The following is a 25,897-nucleotide window of genomic DNA, read 5'->3' as shown; positions in this document are numbered from 1 at the left end:
CAAGTGGTTCGGCAGGTCTTGTGGCCAAAGGTTTCTGCAAGCAACAAGCTGAGTCATCCCACAACTCAGACCTGGGGATTTCTGTTATTCACTAGATTTGGAAGGGTCTACACAAGGACACAGCCTGTCCAGCAAGGAGGCTCATGGAGATCCAGCTGGCAGGAAAGGGCTGAGAATGCAAAAGATAATGGCTCAGGTACGTGCAACATGAGCTAAGAATTTAAAAAGCTTTGAAAGGAAATAGAATAGAAAAAAATTTAAAACTTCAATAAAGGATACTCCAACTTCAGTTTGACAAGTAATTTGACAGATAATAGCTTCACACAAGGTAGGACAAAAAGAAGCGTGCATTCCTGAACAATCAGGTCCCTGAAGTATTATAAAGGACAAAAGCAGAAACCATCCTTCCAAGGAGGGTGGGGAAGTCTGATCAGAGACCAATTTGGCTAGGGCACAACCTTTTTAGGAAACAAAGGCAAAAATCATCTTCTCTAGGAGAACCAGATTAAATAGTCTCTCCTGAGAACCTAATTTCTGCTATGGTACACTGACTTAAAATACCACTGACCATATTCATTCAGTGTAATTATGCTTTAGTTTTACAGATGGCAGGGAAATACCTTCCCTCCGGTGATGTAATTAAGAACTTGAGAGCAGGGACTCCAGGGGAAACAGGAACCAAGAGCTCTGCTGTCAGGAGACCCTCTGCATACACAGGGCAAATTGGCTGTACAGGACAAGCACACAAAGGATAACAAAGCCAAAACCAGCTTGGCTGCACACCCCACATCTGCTATGGCTTTGCTCAGCAGTTGCTTTCATCTCTCCATCCACACTTAAGGCCTGAAAAGTACAAAATTACAGGACAGCAATCCCTTTTTTTAGTATCAGGGACCAGGGTCATCTGTTACACTGCTTCACCACCTAAAACCAAAGCATGACTTGTCTTTGTGAGCCTTTCCAGTCCTATCATTACTCCCTGTGATGGATGAGGAGTGAAGACCACTGACCAAGCGCACAAATATTTTCTCAGCAGCGCAACCAAGTAGTAAATCTCACTTAAGTCTGACTCCAAGTAAGTACAGTCTTTTTAGTGTCAATTACTAATGTACTCGTTAAAATCTGCTATTATGACACTTCTGCAACTAGGTCAATGCCCGGCAGGTCAGTGAGACAGAACATTACACCGTATAGGAAGTAAAATCTCAGATATATTTAAAGACAAATTAGCACCAGATTTTTGGCCAGTCACACGGAGCCAGTGTTTCAAAATACCAATGGGAAGTCACACAGAAAAACAACTGATACCAGCTCAGTGGGAAAGACATAAAAGCAGCATTTTCCTTGCACAGTGTGCCATGCTCCGCCCTGCCTTGAGTGGTTTCAGTACTGGATTCTATAGAATGGGGTTGGTATAGTGGAGAAGGAAGAGGGCAATAAAGATTCTTTAATCTCACTTTTGAACACACTGAAGTGTTCTATCAAATCAACAAACAAGCTTTTTTAAAAAAAGGAGATGAGCAACAATGTCTCAAAATATAACAAACATCACTCATTGAAATTCAACTGTTTAAATATTTTAGTCAGTTTTACAGGGCTTGCTTTGATTCTGACAGCTATAAAATACATCCTTTATAGAAGGAAAAAACAAACATTCTCGCATGGGTCCATCTGCTCCCACTGAAAGGATGTTTCAGCAGCAGTCAAACGCCTGGGCTGGGTTCCAGGTAACGTAAACAGCCAGGTCTTTTTTGTTCTCAGGAGGGATGAGCTCCAACTGTCAGAGCCCACGATCCCCTGCCCAGGCCAATCCATAGCACAGAGCTCCCAGGTGAGCTAGTGATACTCACTTTGCTTTTTCCCCCCCCCCCTCAGTTCAGGCCTGCAGGACAGTGCAGTCCCTGCCCTGGAAAGGCCAGATACCAGTGCCACAGCTAAGCCTCCAGGTGCTTAGTGATCCTGCGAATTTTCTCCTTCTTATTCCTGTTTCCATGTTTTTTCCAGGGCTTTCCTACCACATTCCCAGGATGGGGGGTAGTCACAGGCACAAGACCGCTGCCGGGCCGGTATCCCATTGCAGCCCGGACCCCTTTCATCAGGGCGCGAACGTTTTCCTGGAAGAGGAGATATGATCACCAGTGACTGATGAGAAGATATTTAACCACAAGGAACTGTGACATGTTGATAAAACCAGACACAGGCAAGCTCAAACCCATCAAGACCTGCTCAGCCCCCAGCTCCAGAGCTGCCGGAAAGGTCACGCACGCCACGCAGCCGAGTCAAAGCCTGCCAGCAGGCTCCAGTTCTGTCTGCAGCCATGCCTCGCTGCGCCAGGCCCTCAGCGTCTACCACTGCAAGCAGAGGCGGTACGTTGACGAGACACCAAGCTCCGACAGACATTAGCTACGGCGCTAGGACTGATTCTCACAGTCTCTGCTTTGCACACAACAAATTGGCTTTGCAAATACATCTGGCATCTGTGAAAGCCAGAGACTAAAATAACTTGCTCAAGTCTGGAGTGTGGGTAGCACTGCCGGGGCTCACAGCCCATGCCAGCACTTTGGGCAGCCAGAGGGAAGAGTCTGGTAATCCCAAAAATTCTTTTCAGGTCGTAGCTTTCCAAAACAGCTCACTGTTTTTTGAAAACGGACCGAGTTCTTGTTTTCAAAATGCATGACTATCTTTAGCTGTGCTGAAACAAATACTGTTCATATCCAGCTAACCAAGCAGAACAGATCACGCTATCTATGACCCATCCTCTTCACTGCTCAACACTGATGTCTGTCAGGTATGCAGACTTAATCAGTTACGGATTTGGCATTTTATTACAAGTCATTTATAAGTTTTTTCAGTGGTGTAGGGGCAGAACAGGTCCCTGTGGAACCTAACAAGAAGCATACAAGTTAAGAGAAATTCCCATTTTCCACTTCATTGAGATCTCTCAATTAGATTTTCAATGTTTCTGTGTTCTTTTCATCTGATTTCAGGTTCTAAGTCAAAACAACCATGTAGTACTAAATCAGTTATCTTAAAGAAGCTTATATCCCCTAAAAACATAATTTCAAGAAAGGAAAGTTAGTTTGAAAGATCTGTTAGTCCAAAACCATGTTCCTTGTTGGTTGCTGTGTCATACCACCCTCCTTCCTTGTCCTTCTTCCCACTCTCCTGTTTGCTCAAGATTTATGTTAGGCCCATAACGATGAGGGTCACTCCACTGACCTTTTAAAAAAACAACTGTGCGCACCTCATTAGCTATCTTTCAGTCACCTATGACATTCCCAGTGATTTAGGGGATAATAAAAAGAACAGAGTGCTCTCAGGTAGAAATTACATGCAGATGCCAATGGCATCTAACACCGTTAACAACTCGGCACCCCTCCATCCTCAAACCTATTTTTTCCAGTAACTATGACACACCAGTGCTGCAGTAAAAACTCCTAGAATAAATCTCCTCCAGAATTTACCTGGTGGAAGAATGTTTTGTCCACTACATTTTCAATTTGTTTTGCTTTGGTATTCTTCTCAGGCTTCACCTGTGCACTAGCCTGCACAGTTCTGCTCTCTGGGCATCTTTGATGCTGGTGCTGAAAGTCATTTGGGTCAATGCCCAGAGGTGGATGGCAATATAACAGCTTCCCCTGTAAAGCAATGACATACAATTACTACTCAAAAAACCCCTCAGAAACACCAAGAAGAAACAACTCCAAAGCTAAGAGCAGCCCTGAAGTCCAGGGGCTCACACTGGCAGGCAACAATTGGCTTCACTTCTAAGTTAAAGCACCATTCTGCCTCTACTTCAAAGCACCATTTCCAACTGCAACATCCAGCTGCAAACAACACAGTGCGTAATTCTCAGGAGTACTGAAGAACCCAATTAATACTCAACAATAAGTGGCCAAGAGGCGCTGTAGAAGTATGCAGTATTACAACGCTCATAACTGCAGTCCTTAGCACTAAATATTGATCCAACTATACAAAATAGGTTTGTTTCCTGAATATCTGCTGCCTATTTTAGAGATACAATAATTTATTTAGCTAGCACCTTATTTTTAAGCAATCATCTCTTTAAGATTAAGCAGCAGGAGAAATTTCATTTATTCCTTTAAAACATAAAAATAGCCCGATTTAAAGAGTATGTTAATATATGTTGATTTTATCCAGAGAAGTATAAATCACTTTATTGTGCTCCTTGCTCCAGTGAAACCTTCAATTCACCTCCTAGCAGGAAAGAAAACCCAGATGTAGGAAGCACTTACGCTGACATAGTCTTTTAACACATATCGAGCTGATCTTGGCTGGTCTGGCTGTCCATGAGCTGTCATAAAGCCTCTCATATCTGGAAGACAAATCCAAAGTACATTCTGCGTCAGTACAAGAAAAGCATTAACACATTCTTCTCTGCTGCCTAGCTGCACATTTGCATCCTCTCTCTCAAAAAAAAAAAAAAGACTTAGAAAGAGGCTTCTATTGGGCAAAGCAGGGAAGAAAGGGGAACATTGCTGACTGCAGAGATGCTGCACAAGCACCCTAACCTGAAAGGAATGATAACACTTGACATCTCCCTACCACCAGAAAACCTGCTGGCTTTTTATTTTTGTTTTAAGGCCAGAGAAGATTAACTGCATCAGAGAATCAGAAAAGGGAGATAAACCTTCACAGCATTCTTCAAAGTCTAATTCAAGACACAGCTGATAGGAGGTATCTAAAAGGACAAGAGCACCACACCACAGTACCCAGACTGGCAGGGCATTTCACTAACAACCTCAACACAATCACTACATCTGTGGGACAAAACTGGCAAAGCACCACTGTGACACACACACGAGATTAGCCATTAACAGAGACCCTTCCTGAGGGGAGGGCAAGTCCTAATGGAAAGGTTCAATGCATGACAAACCTGAGTCAGGCCTAACTTTAAAGAGTTCTCCTAAGGCTGTGTTCAGGACCACACACACAATGTAGGCGACAGGTTTTAAAGGGATCGTCACTCACATCCGTATGCTGTTAGCAGCTCTTCAGCTGTTGGCTTTCGATCTGGATCCTCATCTTCCCTTGGTCTTATGATGTTTATTCCATAGGTTGCTTCCAAAACATTTCGTGGGATATGCTGGCAAACATAAGCTAGTGAAGGAAATCAGCTGGTGATTTTCAGCTACACAACTAATCTTGCCCTAGTCACTCCAAGAGCACACATTAAGAATGACTTTTGGATTGTCGTAAACCAGAACAACAACGCAAGTCTGACAACAAGATAAACTTGAAATGAGATGGGGAAAGATCAGCACAGCAGGGCTGTTTTATCCAGCACACACCCTCAATGCATGAGCACACAGGTACCTCGCAGGGCTGAAACATGCTACATCGCATACTCCAGATCCAGCACTTGCAGACACTCTCACAAACCCCATGCAAAGGATATTAGAGAAATGGGTGGGACATGGTCCCTCATCTGGTCTATAGGCAGAATTCCAGAACAAATCATTTCTGCCTTGGTAGAGATGAAAGATGGCATCACCAGACCAGGACAATCACAAAGGCACAGGCCGGGCTCCACATACAGGGTCTACGCAATAAACAACCAATTAGTTCACCAAGGCAAGTCAGTGTCCATGGAGGAAAAAAGAACAAAAAACATCAAATGCATAGATGACACATGGATGCAAATGAGACTAAGGAAAAATTCTGCTAACAGAGACATCTGCCCTGCTGGCCCCAGCCAATGAATTAAGGAAATCTGATGTGGAAGACAGCAGCACTTCCAAAGTTCATAAATAAGGTGTCCAGATGGGGGCAGCAAGATCTTCAGCTCTCCAATCCGATAGAGGAGAAAGCACTCCAGAAACCTTTAACCATGTTGGACCTTTTGAAACAGGTAGGAGGTTGCACAAGTACAAATCCCACAATGCTGATTATAGCACAGGAGTTGCTACCTCAAAATTAAAAGCTTGATCAATACGAAAACAGCAGCATAACTAGACTTATTCACAGCAATGACCACGGACGAGGGAGATGGTTTGAAAGCTTGACCTCAAGCTATTCAGAGGAGCACTCACTTTTCAGAGGTTCTCTCCTCCTGACTGGTGTTGAAAAAAGAAGGGCCAAGCTACCTAAATAAAATCAGGAGATGGAAAATATCTCCCATTTCACAGGAGCACTCATGAATGACTCTTGCACTGTGGCAAGGGTTTGGAAGCAAGAATTAAAGTTCCAAAATTCTATACATCAAGCCCACCCCTCTCCAATCTACTCTGCTAGGCAGAGTTCAGGTTGACAAACAGTTCTCAGTGAGTCCACATGGTTGCAACTAGTTCATAATAAAGTTCTCTTCCGCTGGGGAAAAAGAAATAATAAAAAGATCAATGCTCTTTGTCAGCAATACCTGAAAGTGTTTTGTACGGCCTGGTGTAGCAGACACCGACACCTTCTTATTTCCAAGGATCGTGTTGATGGTCGAACTTTTGCCAACATTAGGGTAACCCACCTAGATGACAAAGTGGAATGGTAACAGCGATGCCAGAAGACTGGCAGAGCTATGACACAAAAGTACTTCAATAAAATGTACTAAAAAATTTAAGACAAGCAGTAGGAAACATTGAGCCCCAGGAACTTCAGAATTAATCTTTGCACAAAACTCTCAGTGATTTGTGCTTGCTATTTTTTTTTTTTTACCCTTACAGGAAGCCAGGCTACACGATGAATTTTTCCCATGGAAGGCATACAGAATTAAAGTTTAGATTAAGCAAGTTCCATTTGAGCACAAAGTCCAACTCACCAGCCCAACATTTACTTCCCCATCCTTCACCCTTGGTCCGTTGTGCATGGTTTTTAATATCTCCAGCAGCTCACTTCTCTGTACCAGATGGCTGAAGTTCCTGATGTTCCTGTTCTGCTCCTGCACTACACGCTGCACTGCAGCGCCATCAGTCCTGCTTCCCATCCTCTCTGGAACAATAGCATCTACTTTGTCCCCGCCTTCATCTTCAGAACAGGTTTGCCAGGCTTCCTCTTCATCATCTTCACAGTCTTCATATTCATCACTGCTGTCATCATCACTAACCAGAACTTGGTTTACAGTTTGCAAAGTGTTGCCTGTGGATGTGCTTTCTGCACTACCTTGTTCAGTGTTGTCGTCATCTTGAGTGGAGCTTTCATCCTCAGAACCACTTGGGTCCTCTGCTGTATCTTCAGTATCTAGTTCCTGCATGAACAATATTTCATAGATGAAATGTAAAGACAATTCTAAGTCTTGTTGTTGGCTGCAGTTGCTGCAGTGTAGTCATCTATCTATTCATCAGCCAGATATCAAGGACTGACCACTCCTGACAGCGTCACGCAGGTTTTTTAGGGGTCTTAAGTAGTATGTAGAAACAACTAGCCCATTTTAGGAGAATGACAAAAGTATTCCAAGAAGGATTGTTATCTTCATTGAGAAGTTAAGAGGTTTCTCTTCAGAAGGACAACTGTGAATGTGCACACACCCACAGCAGCAGCAGAGCTGAGCAAATTTTTTTTTAATTATCAAGTGTTCCTAGTAATAGGAATGAATGTAAACTTTTTTTTATATGTTCACAACACAATCTTTTTTTTTCAGGTCTAAATATTTCATTAAAATAGCTTCAAGCTGTCTTGTTTTCAGTCCAACTCTTTACGTTTATTCCCTGCAAATAGTTCACATTTAAAAAGAAAGACCTTTTCGTAATAATAGTACCTTGAACTTTCTTTCCAAATAACAAAAACAGACCCAACACTTTCAGTCTCACTTTTAAATCGATCTGTAAAAACATTTTATCAAGAACTGTGAACCAGCTGAAGAGATTAGGTATTTTTGAAAAGAGATGTGGGATATTCCACAGCTGAACTGTGATGGCTCTAATAGATGAGCCCAGTAAAACCTCAAAGTGGCATTTACTGACAACATGTAACTTGAGGCAGCAGCACAGTTTGTTCACTGAGCAGAGTGGGAGAGAAAAAACCTTTATACAGATAGCCACGCCCCTCACAGCACCCCTCTTGAAAACAATTCCAATTCTTTCAATGAGTTACGACTTTGCAAACAGATCTACAAGGGCTGTTTCTGTAGCTATTCATCAGCAGCCTTAAGGAACAAATTTACATTCTAGTCTGGTATTATTTATCAAGTCATTAACCTTGAAAGAGAAATTGCAAGCACTACAAACTGTGACTGAAGGGTGCACCACTTTGTTCACCATTTTACTCTCCTCACTTTTGTCTCTGAATCAATCATTAAAATGCTATTTTACAGCCGCACAGCTCCTTAGCATAATCCTTCCCTAAGACAAGGATTCTGCCTTTCCTAGAAAGGTGCTCAGGTGTATCACAAGCATAACTGCAAAGCAAGTTATCAGAGGCAGCCAGCACATACCCAGTTGGAACTGGTCATCTACAGTACCTTTGCTTCTCCAGATAGCCGTTTGCACTCTGCCAGCGCTGACCAGAACACCACCTTAACGCCTTCTTTCTCAAAGAATTGTGCCCAAGCAGCCCGCTGCTCCTCACTCAGCAAATCTGCTTTGTTTATCAGGATCATGTTCTCCTTGTCATTGCTGACTTCCTTAACATAACTTTCCTGAAAAAAACAAGAGACAGATCAGCTCGTACTCTGGTTTGCACTTCTCCTCCCCCCAAGGTAATATAAGAGCAGCCATACAAGTTACCCCATCCAGCTCCAAATGAGTGTAGCTAAGCTTACCGTCCCCTGGGCTAGATGGAACCAGTGTTTAGCGCACAGCTACAAGAACAAAGTGGAACGTGCAACTACTGCAATACAGTTTGTTTCTGGTCACACGTGCAAACACCTTTTCTGCTTAGAGCTACAGCAAGATATTAATCAGCACCTCATAGCACGAACTCCCAAGATCAACTATTTGAGCAATTTTGTATCTCACTGATGCACAGTGTTCTATAGTGTATCATTACAAAGTTGTCACTTCAGTAACTCTTGATCCTTTGCTTTCAGCACAGTAATCCTCACCCATTTTTATTCCACTATGCTTTTAAACAGAACAATTCCTTTAAGTGCAGACACTTCTAGTGGGTAATGAGGAGCAATACGCTATCTGCAACATGTCTGCAGAAGTGCCTCTAAATCCACGACACACTGTGTGAAATATCAAAAAACACTGAAGAAAAATAATTTACTTGCATAAATAAGATATCCAGTTCAGCACAACAGCAGACCAGCTTCAAGGTGGCTGAATGTGTTAAACAAAAATCATACAAACTCTAAGAAATAAAATGAAGAAAACATTCAAGAAAGCGGTTTACTTACCAGATCTTGGCATCTAAACAGAAGGGGGTTTCTAGCATCTACTATCTGGACTACAATATCACTGCAGAAATAAAAGAAAAACCCATAAAGTACTCTTTCTTACCTTGCCTCAAAGAAAGCAGCAAGGTGCAGCACCTTACTCGCTTTTAGATTTTGCTTGGAATTTTAATCATTTTAACTGTATTATCCTACCAAGCACTTAACAAAGCATCTCAGCATCCCTCATGCCCCAACAGAACCATGCTTATGCCACAATCCAGGACAGCTGAACAGTACTTCTGCCTCCCTTGGCTCATTCTCCCGTACAGCTGGCAAGGGGAAAACAAGCACACTAGTTTTGCCAAGCCATCTACCCTTCAGAAACGCTCAGTGGGCAAGAACCAGAGTAGTGGTATTCTATCCTTTAGAACGTTACTAAAAACTGTAATAACACAACTTTATTTCTGTCTATTCTCATCCCCGAACTGTGGCAGGGTGCCTACAGAGAGGAAGAAGAGGTGGTTTTCCTACACAGCGAGATATTCTGGAACACTGTTGTCTCCTTTGCATGGAGCAAGATGTACAAAGTCTCCCACAAACGACTTCCAGATACCAAGCATTTGCTGTCAGGCATCTTCAAAATTCAGCTTGTGATCTTCTTGTCACACAAAGCATAGAACAGTGAAAGAATTAGACTCCAGTAAAACATGTTGCTCCCCCATGCAAGCAAGGCCTTGCACATGTGCTTTTAGGAAAGGTCTTCCAAATCCAGACACCAGGTTGCTACGACATATGTGAGTAATCATATACAACTCATCAGTTCAACACACAAATTAAATGTGCTGGCTTCAGATACCAGAGGCATCCATGCCTCTTTTTTCCAAAAGGAGAGGGAAAATTTAAGTGCAGCCTCTTCCACTAGAACTTCTCCAAGCAGGTCATTTAAAATACTGGCTGCCACATACTGATTCTATTTGTTTGACAGGGATTTCTGTTGACTCAGGACAGCTTCAGAACACCACAGGTTGAATGGAAGAATTTCAAGCCTCACTAGGCAGTAGGTTACATATTTTTAAAAAAAAAAAAAAAAAAAAATCAATAAACCTCCCCAAGGGAGTCATTTAATAAGCCGCATGGGTACAAAGAGGTACTGAACTGTTACAGAAATTCAAAGATCAATACAAGAGAAAGCTGACACCATGGTACTGGGATAGGATACACAGAAGTTATGAATCGCACTGCTGGGAGCTAGTCTGAAGCGAACACGTGAAAAGGCTGACAACAGATCAAATTATCTGGCAAGGCAAGGGACTGGATGACTTTTTCGTTTGATTCTGAGACAGCATCCTCACTCTACAAGGAATAAAAAAGGTCCACCAAGAGCAGAAAGGCATTAATAACACATTGCAGCCACCTCAAAGCACACAATACACTCGCACTGCACATCACAACACCCTGTAGAGGATGCTCCCAACCCAGCTCTCTCCCAGCCAAAGGCCCAGCAGCACCCAGTACAAAGCCACTTCTGTGAAAGGACCAGCTCACCATGACCTCACTGGTAAGGTATTTTTCAATTTTAGGAAAATCAGACGAGATGATCTCAAACTTAATTATTAGTGAAATTAAATGCCCCAGTTAGATTAACATTGCAGACAGCACTCCTATTGTATTACAGCTCAGCAGAGCAAACAAAGCTATTTCTGTGATTTGACAGGCTGTTGTCTTTTGTGCACTGCTGCAATTTCTCTGCGTGGCAAGAGGCCAAGGACCAAGAGGCTCTTTCTTTGCCAACATTATTTAGCTGATCTCCCTTGCCTCCTGCCCCTGAACATCAGACTGCAGCTGTGTGGCTGAGAAAGAGGGGAAAGGGTTAATCTTGGCAAAAGACCTCAAAGACACATTCTCAAAAGAGGCCTCCCACACAGAGTTACTGGAAGAGGCCAAGAGCAGCAGCATCTGAAGAATCATGTGAGACTCGCACTGAACCACCTGCGGAATCGCAGTGCTGAGAGCTCACGTGCACCAGTAAGCAGCTGCCCTTCTTCACATCGCTTTTTGATCACTTCAAAACATAATCACCTCTATGCTGATAATAAAACATTACTAACTGTAGTTGTTTTTCCTGTGCTCAGACACTTGAAGCTTGACTCAAAAGCTTCAATTCAGGAAAACACATTAAACATTACTTTTAAAAAGCAGATAATGATATACTTTACCTTCTTTCAATGACTCTCCAAAGCTGACGCCAAAATTCCAAGTTTCGTTCAAATGGGGTTAGAATTAACTTTTTCTCTTCCTCAAGGCTGAGACAAAACAGACAAAAGACATCAGGCAGTTGCACACCAGCAGTTCTTCCTTAGATCCAGGAGGCTTTAGCTTCAGAGAGAGCTATCAAATCAGACTCGCATAGTAGGTACTATTTCTGCTATTTGCAAATAGATCAAGTGCTCAGGTGAACTGGTGGCAGTGGCGCTAGTTCAGTGGTGGGTGACACAGTGGCTCCTCATTGTGCCAATGGAGAAGTGGTAAATGATGAAAAGAGCAAAAACTCATGAAAAGTCTGCCTGTGAAATTTCAGGGCCACAGTAACAAACCAGAGAAGTTATCCCAAATGCCAGCAGTTATTACTTCATTGAGTACCACCTGGAAAAAATAATGAATTTGGGGATGGTACCTGAACTGGCTCTATACAACCCTTGACTCACCGTTACCACCACCTGAACGACTTTACTCAGGACACGCACGGGTTCGCTGGGCGTGTGCGGACACCACCTAACTCTCCGGGCTCGCAGCAGATGTAGCCCCGGACCAGAAGCTGCTGTATGCAGGCTGGCAGCACTGCGCTCTATTCAGAGCAGCACTGTAGCTCTTAGAAGACACATTGACCACTCTTCCACTTCACAGGCAAGAGCAGACTATCATGCTCCATACTGAAGAATTTTAACTGTAAACAGTACGAGAACACGCACACACAAGAAAGCTTTACAGAGCTCACCACAAAGCCGTGTCTAGACTGTGGCTGGGCTGTGCAGCCTTCCAAAACGATTACAGGAAGCTATTAACCAGACATTAATTTTATAGGTCCAGCAAGGATAAACACACCCACTAATTCCAAATCCCACCAGCTACTTACCCAGACATGACTGGCATACTCACTGGGCAAGCTGTCGCCGCCATTCGAGAAAGCTCTCTCTCTCAGCTTGCTTCAAGTCCTCCGCACTGGTTGTCCTATCCCAACGTGGCCTGTAACCACGTTTTGGAGTGAGTGGTCAGAAGCAGCAGTTGGAGCAGCTACTTTACTACAATAAACACCCATAAAGAACACAGGCACCACAACACATTCAGCTACACTGAAGTGGTTACAGTTCGCTTGTACATTTGTCTTCAGCAGCTTTAAGTACGCCTTTTCTCCTTGCTCCTTCTAAGCTCCGCTAGCTGAGAGAACACTAACTTACGCACACTAGATCTCACAAAGCTGTTTTTTCAAGCTAAGACTTATAGGTCATTTAAGACAGAGGATTCATCTCTCTGCCCACAATCCACAGAGCTCTGGAAAGGCTCACGAGGGGGGCTGGACGCACCAGCTCCAGCAGTGCCAGGCTTTGAGCTGGAAACCCACACAATCAGGACAGATGGGCTGGGGCTGGCAGCACCCGCCTTGCAGACAGGCACCTGTGCTGTTGTTGCATCAGGCTCATGCAGGCCAAGTAGTGGCTTCCCCAAAGCAGAGGGCTGTCCCCAGGCTTGCAGCCACCAAGGGGCTGAGCCCACACAGCAGAGGGGGATCCAGGCCCGGACCTGCAGAACTCACCTCCGTGGGATGCGCAGGAACTGCCGGTTCTCCTCATGCAGCTGCCGGACACGCTGGGCCTCCTGGGCTGTGAGCAGGCCAGCACGGCTCTGGGCAGACACGATCTGGATGTTCAGACGCTCTGCAGGAACAGTGAGACAGTCACCCAGAGAGCCAGCTGTCCCCATCCCTGCCTGGCACATTCCCCTGGCTGGCCCCTGCCACCCCACCCTGTCCCCACTGATGCCCACATCCCTGGCTCAGGACACCATCCCCTGTCCCCCACGCGGCCAAGCCCATTGCCAGCCCCAGACCTGCTCCCTCTCCCCCATCGCAGAACTGGCCCCAGCCCCCCACCCGGGTGCCCAGACCCAGGACCTCCTCCCCGGCTCCAAGCCCCCCCCGCCAGACCTACACCGGGCCTCTCCCCGACCCGGCCCCTCACCGGCCACGAAGCGGGTGCCGGCCAGCTCGGCCGTGGCCAGGAACTCCTCCAGCGGGCTCTGCTCGGCCGCCGACCGCAGCTCCGGGACGCGCTCGCCGCCCATCTCGCTGGCGTGCAGCTGCCGGGACAAGACGCCGCCGTCAGCCCGGGCCGCCCCGGCCTGCTGCCCCGGCCTCCCGTCACGGCCGCGCCACGGCCGAGCCACCGCCACCGCCGCCCCCAGCCCCAGCCCCGCCGCCCTACCCATGAGGAGGCGCCGCGGCGCTCCAGACCACGCTGCCGCTGCAGGCAGCGGCCCAGCCCCGCGTCCCGTTTCTTGCCCATGCCGCCGCCGGAGCCGGAAAGGGCGGGGGCGGCCGCCCCACTTCTGCGGTCCGGCGAGGAGCCCTCCGCCGCGCCCCCGCGCCCGCGGAGCAGCGTTCCGGGCAGGCGAGTTCCGGGGCGGCACCGCGCTCCCCGCGCCCGCCGCCGGGCGGCGCTACGGCCCCGGCCCCGCCCCGTGACCGGCCCCCCCGTGACCGGCGTGTCCGGCCTGCCTCTCCATCGCTCCATGCGCTCACGGACCATCCGTCCGGCACCCATCCCCACGCTACCCCGCCTGTCCGCCCGTCCCTCCCCCCTCCCCATGGCGCTCCGCAGGGACACACGGCTTCCTGGTGCTCCCCACCCCAAATCCAGCTCTAACCCCCTCGCTCCCCCGGCAGCCACCAGCCCCATCGTTACCAGGCGGCTCTAACAAACCCCGGGGCACCTCTAAACACAGCGCCCCGAGGTCTGCGCTGCTGCAGGGAGGCCCTGGCAGAGGGGCGATGCGCAGGGCTGCGGGCCCGGCAGAGCCCACGGCAGCTGCTGGTTTCGCTCGCCGGTGCGGCGCAGGTGCTGTCTCCGGGAAGGTGTACGGTGAGGTAGCCGTCCGTATCCAGCCGGAGCCCGGGTATCTCTGCAGGGCGGAGGACATTGCCCGCCCAGCTGGTGAACCGACACGCAGGTTTTGGCCGCAGCCGTTGTGGCCAGTCTGGGTCAAGATGGGAGAGACGGCTAAATTAATAAACAACTCGACCTGTTCTTGCATGGTGAACTGATTTATGAACCATTTCTTCTTTATGGGTGTTGGGTTAAGGCCAGACATTTTTGACTATAACTCTGTAATGTGTATCAGCTGTAATCGGAGAATAACCTGGCTAATCCCTGAAAAACAGGCGCTGCCTACGCAGGCAGGCAAAGCTAAACTTCAGGTGCCGGCTGCCAGCAGCGCGGCAGCGTGCAAAACCCCGTGGGCAGGAGTGGTCTTTTCTCATGCTCAGCACTACATGATGCCTCTTTAGGAAGACTCAGTTCTTCCTTTCTTCTTTTCAAAGCCGGCAACCGTGTGGCATAAATTTCCCGAGTACGTCTGAACCCTTGCCATGCTCATCCCAGGCTCTGCCACCACCGCCAGCCTGGCCCAGCCCCTCCTTTGCTTCCTAAAGGCAAACAAGACAGATGAAAGGGGACTCAGCGTTCGCCTTTTCATTTATGCAAGGTGCTTCAGTGGAAGACTGGTGGGCTGCAGACAGCACGCAGCGATTTAGTAAATTCATTTTTAATCAAGTCATCTTTAATAAAACCATCTCAGGTCTTTATGTGGGCACCAAGGCAGCAATATAAGCACTCATTATTGTATTTCTTTTATACTTCAGTTAAAAGTTACCTTCCTTCTACACTGCATAATCATCAACCAGAGCAGCCAGCCAGCCCGGCCTTTCCCCACACCTTGGGTCTGGCAGCACTTCTAACCCCACAGCCAAGGCACGCGTGATGCCGTTCCCAGGCTGCCCAACCAGGGGCGAAACACTTTAGTAATCCCATCGACGCAGCCCCAGCAGCACAGCCTCGGCACCGCTGGGGTCCATGGCTGGCAACACAGCCACCGGTACAGAGTGCAGAGCCCGATGTCCCTCCGTGGGACACAGACAGCCACAAACAGTGGCATGAACTGGAAACAGAGACACTCGGTGATGGGCAGAAGTGCTGGCGTGGTGGGAAAAGGAGGCTCAGGCTTGCTCCGCTGCCCGCAACCCTCTGAGCATCCTGGGGGCTGTGAGGTTTGAGGGTAACCCGAAGAGCAAAGATCGTGCATTTTGATTGGGATGTTTTCCCTACATATTGTCCTTTGTCCCCCACCATTCCCCATTTCCAGGCTGAAGCACTCCAGGGACAGTCACTGCAGGTATTTTCTGCCACCTTTGTGGGAGCTGCTGAAGAAATGCCCAAATTGCCCTCGTTCTTGCAATAAGATATATTTCTCAGCGCTTCATAAACACTGAGGAATTATTTCTGTCCGCTGATGCTGATCTGCTGATGCACAGGAAGGATCGCTTTGAGCAGAGCAGTGCTGAAGGAGATACAGATTGGATGATCTCAGTGACAGAGACATCAGAGTCTCAGCTAGAGTCTTAATTGCCTGTTTCTAATTGCAGTGTTTCTCATCCCACTCCTATTGGCCTGCTGTGCCTACCTGACCAAGATAGGCGGCTTCTGATTTTACCTAACACCACAACCTGCTTCTCCTAGAAGACATTTATGCGTGGATTAATTGCACGCAGTGAAAAGGGCCACTTAGGAAGAGCTGCTGTCACAGGAGCTGTACAGAGGTGGCCTCACACCTGCATGTGCACGCCAAGAGCGCAGACAGCCAAGGAGAGTGGGGAGAAGGGGGGCGTGCTGCTGCGAAATCCAATAAACCTGTTCGTTTGCAGCCCACTTCTGTATGATGCAGCCACCACAGCATGCAAAATGAACACAACTTTTGCTGCTGGGCCTTCTTTTTACAACTCAGCTCTTCGACAGCAGTGCTCGGGCTGGAGTGCAATGCTGTCCCGGGAGAGCCAGCACCCGCTGTACATCACCGAACCTCTCGCCACTCCTTTGAAGTGCATTGAGGGCCCAGCACTGCTGGCTCTTTGGAGGGTGGCCATGGCTTTGGGACTTCTCACAAAACCACTGCATAGACGAAGTCAAATCTGCTGTCCTTCTAGCACACTGTAATCATCAACTTATGTCAAAAGGGCTGGCTTCCCTCCCAACTTCTTCTGCCTCAGAGCCAAACCACTGCTCCAGTTTTTGATGCAAATCTTGAGAATTAGTTAGCAGCACCAGCTCTTTTTCAAAAGCCAACGACACCAATGCATTTTTGCCTAAAGGAAACATTGTTCTTTCTGGACAACTTTTCCTCCATTTTCCTCTAAGGCAGCACTGGGAGATCTCAGGACTGTGTCTCTAAAATATTCATGTGATGGCTATTCATTATTCATATAGGCTCACAATGCTGGATTCAGCGGTACTGCCAGCCTCAGCCTGACAAGCAGACCCATTAAGAACCCCCCCCCAAATCACCCCCACAAGCACATCAAGACAATTTTGCTCTGTGCACAACTGCAGCTGCTTGAACCCCCATCTTTCCAGCCGTATTCAAGCGTGCCGGCACCGTAGGAAGAGGGGGAGCCCGCTCTGCAAGCTCCCACATCTTTTGGTGAAGGTCTCGGTCCTCTCTAGGAAGAGCAGCACCCCGGGGAGGCTCTGCAGCCTGGCCAAGGCTGAGCCCTGGGAAGGCACCGACCGCGCCGGGCCCTCGGGCGAGTTTTTTAGACTCCGCTTCTTCCACCAGCCCTATGAAGATAAAATCGCCTCCCCACCTGGCAGGGTGGGGGAAGGTTAATTAGAGAGAGCTGCCTGCATCTTTGAAGGTGCAAAGCGCCGGGCAGGGGATCCCTCCAGCTCCCAGCAGGCCAGCTCTGCCCGGGCAGGCTGGGCCCCGCGGCCCGCACCGGCTGCACCCCCCCCCCCCCGGGCAGGGATGGCCCGTGGCGGCAGCCCCCGGGATGGGGCGCAGAGCAGAGGATGCCGCCCCGACGCCGCCCCGACAGCCCTTGGCTGGCAGCATGGCGGGAGGACGGGTGCCGGCACAGCCCCGCTGGCCCGGCGACCCCCCCCCCCCCCCCGAGCGTGCCGTGACCCCCGAGGGAGGGCTCCGCACGCCCCGCCGCCCTTCTAATTACAGCTGCGGGCGCAGGAAGCGCCGGGGCCGCCTGTGCAGGAAGCGGGTGTGCCGCCCTCGGTGACTGAAAAACAACCGCGGCGGAGGTGTACCGCCACGGCCCCGCGAGCGGCACGGCCCCGGCCCCGGCGCTGCCCCCGGGCTGCGGCACCCCGAGCTGCACCGAGGGGACCAGAGCCGTCGCCCCGTGGACCCCCCGCGGTCCTCACACCGCCCCGGCATCGGCCGTTCCTCCAGCCCCCGACCCCCGGAGCCCCGCCGCGGCAGGGCGGCCGGCAGGAAGGGCTGCTGCTGCTCCCCTTTGGAGAGGCGGGAGGGCTGCAGGGGTGGCGTGAGGCGGGAGGGCTGCAGGGGTGGCGTGAGGCATCCCTCCAGGGCCGTTACGGACCCTTCTCCCTGAGCGGGAGGCGCTGTCCCCTGCCCGCCGACTCGCCCCAGGCTGCCCCAGCTCTGCCGGTGAGACCGGGATGACGCCGGCAGGGCTGGGGGCCGCGGCACCCGCCTGCCCCCGCTGACAGCCCGCGGGGCCCGCGCACCGCTCAGCCCTTCCGTTTCGTGGAAAATCCTGACAGTTCAGCGTTTCCTTTGTCCCCGTTCGGAAGAACGAGTCAAAACTTCGACGTTTAGCACAGTTACAGAGTCTCTGAAATACTTTGTTTTGGAAAATACTAAAATGCCGGTTATGAAAGGTTTCACTTTGACTGTCACTTCGACTGGTGTAGCACAATAAGCTCTGCTGCTGTCTGAGAGGAGAAAGCCTGGGATGTTTTCATACGCTGATAAAATCAGTCAATGCCCATTAATTATTTTGGTCTTGTCATAACAACTTTTCCCAGTGCCTTTTTCCCGTTGCTCCCCCCAAGCAGAGACCCACATCAGCTCCAGTTCCAGCTGCTGGACACAAAAGCCATCCCAAAAGCAGGGGTGCTCTCTGCAGGGTTCTACCTGCTCCCATCGGGCAGGCCCCAGCATCTCCTCACCCCACAGCATGCCATGCCAGCACGGGCAGCCTGGCATCCCCCTCTGATGGAAGCGGTGGGCAGCTGCCCACCTGCCTGCACCCCAGCAGGGCAGCGTGCACCCCAGAGCCTACGGGCTTGTGGTAGGGTGCAACCATGGGCTCCAGCACAGTCCAGAGCAGCCAGGGGAGGAGGAGGATGGAGCGGGGCAGGGAGCGGGGTCTGCCAAGTGCCAAGTGCAGCACTCGCCGTGGCTGGCATGGGGCAGGCTGGGCTGCGGGGGAGAGATGGTATCTTACAGACTTTCCCACGCCTCACACAAGCTTTCCAGGCGCACGCATGCAGGCAGGTGATGCTCAGTAGCTGCTGGGGTATTGCATAAATAGAGAGCAGGGTGCTGTGCTTCCCCCGGGCTACACGGCCATGCAGATAAGCCGCCAGTGTGCATGTCCTACACAGCACCGGTGCTGCTGGCCTCGCAGGCAGGGAGGGAGCCTCGTGCTCACTGGGAACCAGGCAGCATGTCCTGGCCCCACAGGGCAGGATCCCCTCTCAGCTTCTTCTCCAGGCAGTGAAATACAGACATTCAACATCACAGGAATAGCCCCACGCTTAGGCTAGGTGCCCCAAGCTCAACTGGGTTGCTCCCTGCTGCCAGACTTCACCCAAACACTGCAGCACAGCTCCTCAGCCCAGCACAGCCCTAGGAGGGGTCAGCATTTCATTCGGCAATTGCTGTCACAGGCCACCATGATTTGCAACGTGCATTTCTGCTGCCAAAGCTTATGGTGATCCTCCATGCCCAGAACTGAAGCAGCCACTGCACAGCAGGAAGGAAATGGTCCTGAAGCTAACTGGGCTCATTAATGAAGCAAGGAAGGCTGCGATGGTGTGGCACACCAACCAGTAAGCAAGCATGGGGAGGAACTGAGCTGAGACAGTTTCCATCCTCAAGCAGGGCTGTAACAAGAAGACACCTTCCCTGCAGCTGCACTTCCAGCCAGCCCAGAGACAGCTATGCTGGGGGTGCTGCTGCTGCCCGGCCACCACCTGCAGACCCCAGCGGGTCTCTGAGAGGCTGATAAGGAAACCTCTGCCCTGAAAAGGCAACGCAGAAATGGAAGTGCTGCTGACTTGGGGGCTGGGGTGGTGGTGAGGAGGGCAAGGGGCCTTGCAGCTCCCAGGCACTGTTCGGGGAGGTGGCAGCCGTTAAGCACAGGGCAGGCGTGGGTCTGGGAGCACGAGCTGGGAGCTGTGGGCTCTCAGCGCAGTGGTTCAGCAGTACACCTCGAGGGGAGAAGGCAGCTTTGTGGGCTCTGCATGACACCCACACCATGTGGTGGGTGTCACACCGTGTGTGGGTGTCACATGTCACCTTAAGCCGTTGGATTTATTTTATGCGCACAGCAGCGTCTTCTGTTTTCACCTTGCAAGACAAAGGAGACAAAGGAAAAGCACATTGGACGCTTCTGGAGATGAAATGAATTAGCTCTGCAAACCAAAGCCTTTCTCTCCCTGGCTACAGCAGGACGGACCTGCAGGCTGGCAGGAGCTGTCTGCAACAGCGTGGCACATAGTCCCTCCTGCCCTCCGCACCGACAGCGCCACGGGGGCTCCCAACAGGTGCCCAGCACCCAGCCTGCATCAGGCCAGGCAGGGCTGAAAGCAGGGACCCCTCAGCTGGGGTGGGCTGCTGCTGGGTACCGCCAGCTGGGATGGACCTCAGCCCCTCGCCTGCCTTCCTGCAGAGTCCCAGAAGGACTTTGCCCAAGATGCAGAGAGCTTGGATCAGCACGGTGCTGAGCCCAGGCTGGCATCTCAGTGGGTACTGGGCTTTACACCGAGGGGCCTGGCCAGCTTGCCCTGGCTGTGCAAGGGCTTGTGTGCACTGACCAGTGTGCACCTGGCCCATGCAGCTCTCCAACTGCAGTTTTCCCATAGGAAAATAGAAGCATTAACACATTTATGTCTCAGGGCCCTTCCTAATGCTGCGAAAGTGCTGTGCTAGGACCGACGAAGACAGGAAATGCAGCGTGTTATAGATTCACACCCACCACCAGCCTCTGGAAACCATAGATGCGGTCAGGTGTCCCCTGGTACCAGCTGTGGCTGAGCAGCCTCAGGGGATGATGTTGATGACGCTGCCCTCCAATGAAGGGGTATTTTTGAAATATAAGCAAATGGGCAAGTGCTTTTAATAATTTGATGCCCGTCACTGTGGTTACTTGCAGTTCCTAAGTAATCTGCTAGATGGCATAATGTAATAATAATAATGATGATGATGATAACAAAACATGGGTTTGTTTTTTTTAATTGATCCAAACTCTAGAAAATTATTTGTCAAATAATTTAAGCAGGCGTTTACATATTTACTGCACGAGTATGTACCACTCCCCCTTTGTCAAGCATTTATTCAAGCCCTGATGAAGTGCCATTCTCTGCAACCATGGAATTTCTATTCTTTCTGGCAGAGGATATGATACATGACATGAGAAGCTATAGCAACGACACAGAGACCAACTTTCCAAAGCTCTCATTATGTCTGTGACTGTACTCGAGCAACCCTAGCAAGAAATTACAAGACAGCTTCTTGTTATTCAGCTGCGTATAAATAAAGAGTGAAGCATTACTCATACATAATAGCTTTTATTTGCTGCAGGCCCTTTGGCTCTCAGAGCCGGACTAACCAAATCAAAGGGAAGATTATGTTGCAAGAGTGGGACTCCTCCACGGCACGCCCTGGCCAGGAAGGCTGCTGGGGTTTGGGTTCTCCTGGGCGTGGGGACTCCCGGAGTGGGGGGCCCCGCAGTGGCCTTGGGATTTTTATCCGTTTGGGAGGTTTTGAGCTGTCGATTCCCCCCCCACACCGGTTGCCCTCTCCATCCTCCCCGCCCCTGCAGGAAAGGCTGCAGGAGAGCGCCGTGGCATCCACCCTCCGCGCGTGGTCGTGGGGACGGCTCTCGCGTGAGCACCCAGGGCGGGGCGCGCCGTGGGGAGCGGGCCGGGCGGCAGGCGGGCCGGGACGCCGCGGGGGGGGGCTGTGTGCCGCGCATCGCGGGTCGGGTCCCCGCGGCGCCCCGCTCCCCCGCGCCCACGGCCGGTGGGGCAGCGGCCGGTGCCCCCGCTGGGGGCCGTGCTCCGCGGCCCGGGGCGAGCGAGGAGCGGTGGGGGACACGACACACACCCCCCGGCCGGGCTGGCACCGCCCCCTGCCCGCCCCCTGCCCGCCCCACGACGCGGCGGGGCCGGGGCCGGGGCCGGGGCGCCGCGGCGGGCGGCGCAGAGCGGCGGCGGCGGGCGGGCGGCGAGCAGCGCGCCGCCGGCTCGGCGGGCAGCGGGCGCTCCGCCCTCGGTGCGCGGGGCCTGCCCTCTCCGCGCCCGCGGAGCGCCGGCGCCCGCCTATATCTACGGCCGCGGCGGCCCGCCGCTCGCAAGGATGTGAAGCGGGCGGGCAGCCCAGCCGCCGCCGCCGTGGCATGCCCCCCCGCGCCCGGAGCCGTCGGCGCGGCGCCTAGCCGCGGCTCCGCGGGGCGATGCTGCCCTGGAAGCGGAGCAAGGTGGAGCTGGTGGCGGGCGAGGCGCGGCGGCAGAGCAAGCCCAAGGGGTACGCGGTAAGCGTGCACTACTCGGCGCTCACCTCGCTGGCCCGCGCCTGCCCCGAGAGCGCCCTGCACCGCGTGGGCAGCATGTTCCGCTCCAAGCGGCGGAAATTCCGCGTGACCAGCGAGGACCCCACGTACACCGTGCTCTACCTGGGCAACGCCACCACCATCCAGTCCAAGGGCGAGGGCTGCACCGACCTGGCCGTCTGCAAGATCTGGAGCAAGAGCGAGGCGGGCCGGCAGGGCACCAAGATGAAGCTGACCATCAGCGCGCAGGGCATCCGCATGGCCCACGCAGAGGATAAGGGGCTGCGCCGGCCCGGTCACCTCTACCTGCTGCACCGGGTCACCTACTGCGTGGCCGACCCGCGTCTGCCGCGCGTCTTCGCCTGGATCTACCGCCACGAGCTGAAGCACAAGGCGGTGATGCTGCGCTGCCACGCCGTGCTGGTCTCCAAGCCGGAGAAGGCGAAGGCCATGGCCCTGCTGCTCTACCAGACCTCGGCCACCGCGCTGGCCGAGTTCCGCCGGCTGAAGAAGCGGGACGACGCGCGGCACCAGCAGCAGCAGCTGGTGGGCGAGCAGAGCATCCCGCTGGTGCCGCTGCGCAAGCTGCTCAACGGGCAGTGCTGCTACAAGCCGCCGGTGGAGCGGAGCCGCAGCGCACCCAAGCTGGGCTCCATCACGGAGGACCTGCTGGGCGAGGAGCAGGAGGAGCGGGCCATGCACTGCGACTGCGAGGACATCCTGGAGGCGCTGGGCGAGCCCGAGGGCGAGCTCCTGCGCGCCGGCGCCGGCCGCGGCGACGGCCCGGAGTTGGGCCAGCTCCTCCGCGACCTGGGCGAGCTCAGCCTGGGCAACGACCTGCGCTCGCTGCGCGCCGACCTCCGCGTCCGCCGGCTGCTCTCCGGCGAGAGCACGGGCAGCGAGTCCTCCCTGGAGAGCAACGGCCCGGACGGCGCCGCCCCGCCCTGCAACGGCGCCGAGCAGCCGCCCCCCGGCGACCCCGAGACCGGCTGAGCGCTCGGTCGCGCCGGGGGCCCGCGGTCCCTTCCGGGCGTGCACGGCGCCACCGCGGCCCACGGTCCCTTCCGGGCGTGCACGGCCTCGCCGGGGCGCACCGGGCCCCCCCTCCCCCCCCGAGAGCGCACGGTCCCTCCGGCAGTGCACGGCGCCTCCGGGGCACATCGAGTCTCCTCCGGCCCCTCCGGGAGTGCACGGTCCCCATCGGCAGTTGCACAGCCCCGCCGGGGCGCACCGGGTCCCCTCTGGCCCCTCCGGCACTGCACGGTCCCCTCCGGGAGTGCACGGCCCCGCCGAGACGCACCGGGGTCCCTCTGGGAGTGCGCGGTCCCTCCGGGAGCGCAACGGGACCCCTCCGAGCGCCCCGGTTCCCTGCGGCGCCCCCGCGTCCCGCAGCATCCCGGGGAGCGCCCTCCCCTCCCGGTGCCGGTGGCCGCCGGAGCCGGGCCCCAGCCCGCCGTGGCCCGAGGAGGGGAGGCTGCCGCGGGCTGTTTACCTCCGGCTCGGCCCTTGAAGATCTGCCAAATTCCTGGAATAGCTTTCCCCGGGGAGGGCGGCGGGAGAGAGGTGTTGCGCCTTGTTTACAGTCAGAAATCTCACATCCGAGAGGGCTCCCCGCCGTTTTCTACATTAAAGTCACTCCATCGTGCTGTCGTGTCCGAGAGGTTTGCACTGTTGTGAAATTTTTTTTATTATTATTATTTTTTAAGTTAGACCCTTTTTTTTGGGCCCCGGTCCTGTCCCTGGTCTCAATGCTCTAGATCTTTTGCTGTGCAAAAGAAGACTCTACTCGTGGCTGTTCACCTGTACATAGGGAAATGTATGCAAATACATTTTGTTATTTTTAAGAACACCACCATCGCGATCTCCTCTGTTTGCACATATGTGAAGAAAATAAAGATGGCAGTAATTTAAAAGAAACTGAGGTCCTTGTGGCGATTTGGCCTCTCTGTGTGCGTTCCTGTAAGGAGATGGGAGGGGAAAGATCCCTTGGGATGTGTGGTAGCTGCGGGAGGGCACTGCGTGGAAAGGCCCTCGCAAGCGATAGCGTGATTCCTGAGCCGGCTGGATATCTTACACTGCGGGAGAATGCACTGAGCACTTAAAAGTCTCTTAAAAGGCACAGAGATGAGGTTTTCCTCTCTGCATCCTCTAATGACAGGGGCAGGAACGTGCGAGAAGCTTCACGTTGGCGTTCTCTGGCTGGACCATAGGCTCAAGAAACAACTGCACAGTTCTGAGGCTGCCGTGGGGCTCACGTGGGGCGAGCTGCCCCTTGCCTGCCAGCACTCGTGGGCCACGCGGCCCTTATGGGGTTTGCGGCCGGGCGCTGCCGCTGCAGCTGGTGCTTCACCGCTTGCAGCGCCAGCCTGAGACAATTTCATAACCTCACCCAGGGTAAGCAGCGAAGTTGATTAGCCACGGGACTGCGGTGGTATTTTTAGCTGTAAATCTGTTTGTAAGTGGCAGGCTCCCAGGGCAGTAGAGATGTTCCGGTTTCATTTGTCCCCAAGTGGAGGTATCAATTAAGACATAATTAATCTGGCATTTCTGATGTCTAAATGTTTTCCACTGTGCCTGTGCTGCAATCGGGAGAGTTGCAGGAATGTCAATGAAAAGCCCCACCAACTGCCGGGCCAGGCCACACTCCTTGTGCAAGGAGCCAGCCTCCGAACTTGTAAATACCTTGTTATAACAGATTGCAAAATCTGCCACCGCACCAGGGAGCAGCTTTTACCATTGCCTCAGTGTGAGTAAGCCTGAGGAGAGAGGCACACCAGGGTGGTTTGCATGGGAAGGGGTAATGGTGAGAGGGGGCAGCCCCCCTCAGAGCAGGCACCTTCTTGCCCAGGTCACACTCGGCCTGTGACCGGCAGTGAGTGACAGTTGCCACGGCTGAATTTGAGCAGAGAGCACGGTCAGACTGGCACTGCTGAGACACACCTTGCAAAAGAAAAAGTGCATCTTGCTGCTCTTTCTCAGGCAAAGCTCTCCTCTCCTTTCCCAGGGAGGGAAGAAGTGGGCGATGCGGGGGGAAATGAAACACCAGGAAAGCCTATCCCGCAGCGCTTTCCCTAGGGTGCGGGCTGCAAGGCTGCCTTGCCTGCAGCAGGGGACCTTCAGTGCCCTGGAGATCGCTAGTGCCCCAGGTCTACACCCAGGGCTCTCTGTCACTGCCTGCTCTCTCCTGGCACGGGGGGAGCAGCAGCACTGGAGCAGGGCAGTGGTAAGGCACCCCAAGAGCAGGGCATGCCAGGGAGTGCACAGGCTGGTTTGAGTAACCCCAGTTGCTGAATGACCGTGTGGGCTTTATATCCTCTGTGTGTGCTTAAAGGCGGTTAATGGCATTAGCTCAGTCACAAGAGTCATCACGTCTGCAATGGTAAGGAAAGGTTTTTAACGCATGCCAGAGCTGAAAGCAGAATTCCCTGAGCAGCACCAGCAGCAGCCAGGGCATGAAGCATTTCCCCTTGGAGCCATTAGCAGGGCTACCCTGCAGTTTCCTTAGAGGCCGGTACAGATCATTAGCTGTAAACGTAGGGTCCAAATCCCTTTGTGCCTGGGATATTTTGGTGCTAGAACCGTTGAAAGAAAATCATACAGATGTCTGCAGTGTTACTGCCAAGTTATTCATGTGTGCTTAACTGCTGTGCCCTCCCTGTAGCAGCATGCATCGGCCCGCAAATGAGAACAAGTGCATGTGAGGAGAAAAAGGTCATTATATTTTCTGCACAGCAAGTTTGAAGGAGCAGCTACCTTCCCTAGGATAAAGC

The 25,897-nt window shown here is 52.3% G+C and overlaps 2 protein-coding genes across 2 annotated transcripts; one reads left to right on the top strand and one right to left on the bottom strand.

Moving 5' to 3' along the window:
- Window positions 1–1,865: 1,865 nt before the first annotated feature.
- Window positions 1,866–13,879, bottom strand: LSG1 (large 60S subunit nuclear export GTPase 1). Its single transcript, XM_054835823.1, has 14 exons — window positions 13,747–13,879; window positions 13,504–13,621; window positions 13,080–13,200; window positions 12,425–12,511; window positions 11,485–11,571; window positions 9,290–9,350; window positions 8,411–8,587; window positions 6,773–7,198; window positions 6,380–6,481; window positions 5,420–5,563; window positions 4,993–5,116; window positions 4,257–4,336; window positions 3,465–3,638; window positions 1,866–2,114 (listed from the first exon to the last, which is right to left on the bottom strand). Exons 1-14 carry the CDS (start codon window positions 13,825–13,827, stop codon window positions 1,935–1,937), a joined length of 1,962 nt encoding a protein of 653 aa, XP_054691798.1. The 5' UTR covers window positions 13,828–13,879; the 3' UTR covers window positions 1,866–1,934.
- A 7,935-nt stretch (window positions 13,880–21,814) lies between these two features.
- On the top strand, window positions 21,815–24,044 carry FAM43A (family with sequence similarity 43 member A). Its single transcript, XM_054836080.1, has one exon. It carries the CDS (start codon window positions 22,032–22,034, stop codon window positions 23,118–23,120), a length of 1,089 nt encoding a protein of 362 aa, XP_054692055.1. The 5' UTR covers window positions 21,815–22,031; the 3' UTR covers window positions 23,121–24,044.
- Window positions 24,045–25,897: the final 1,853 nt, after the last annotated feature.

The sequence above is a fragment of the Grus americana genome, chromosome 9 (genome assembly GCF_028858705.1).
Source record: "Grus americana isolate bGruAme1 chromosome 9, bGruAme1.mat, whole genome shotgun sequence".
NCBI lineage: Eukaryota > Metazoa > Chordata > Aves > Gruiformes > Gruidae > Grus > Grus americana.
Note: the sequence above shows the minus strand (reverse complement) of the source record. Positions and strands in the feature narration are given on the sequence as shown.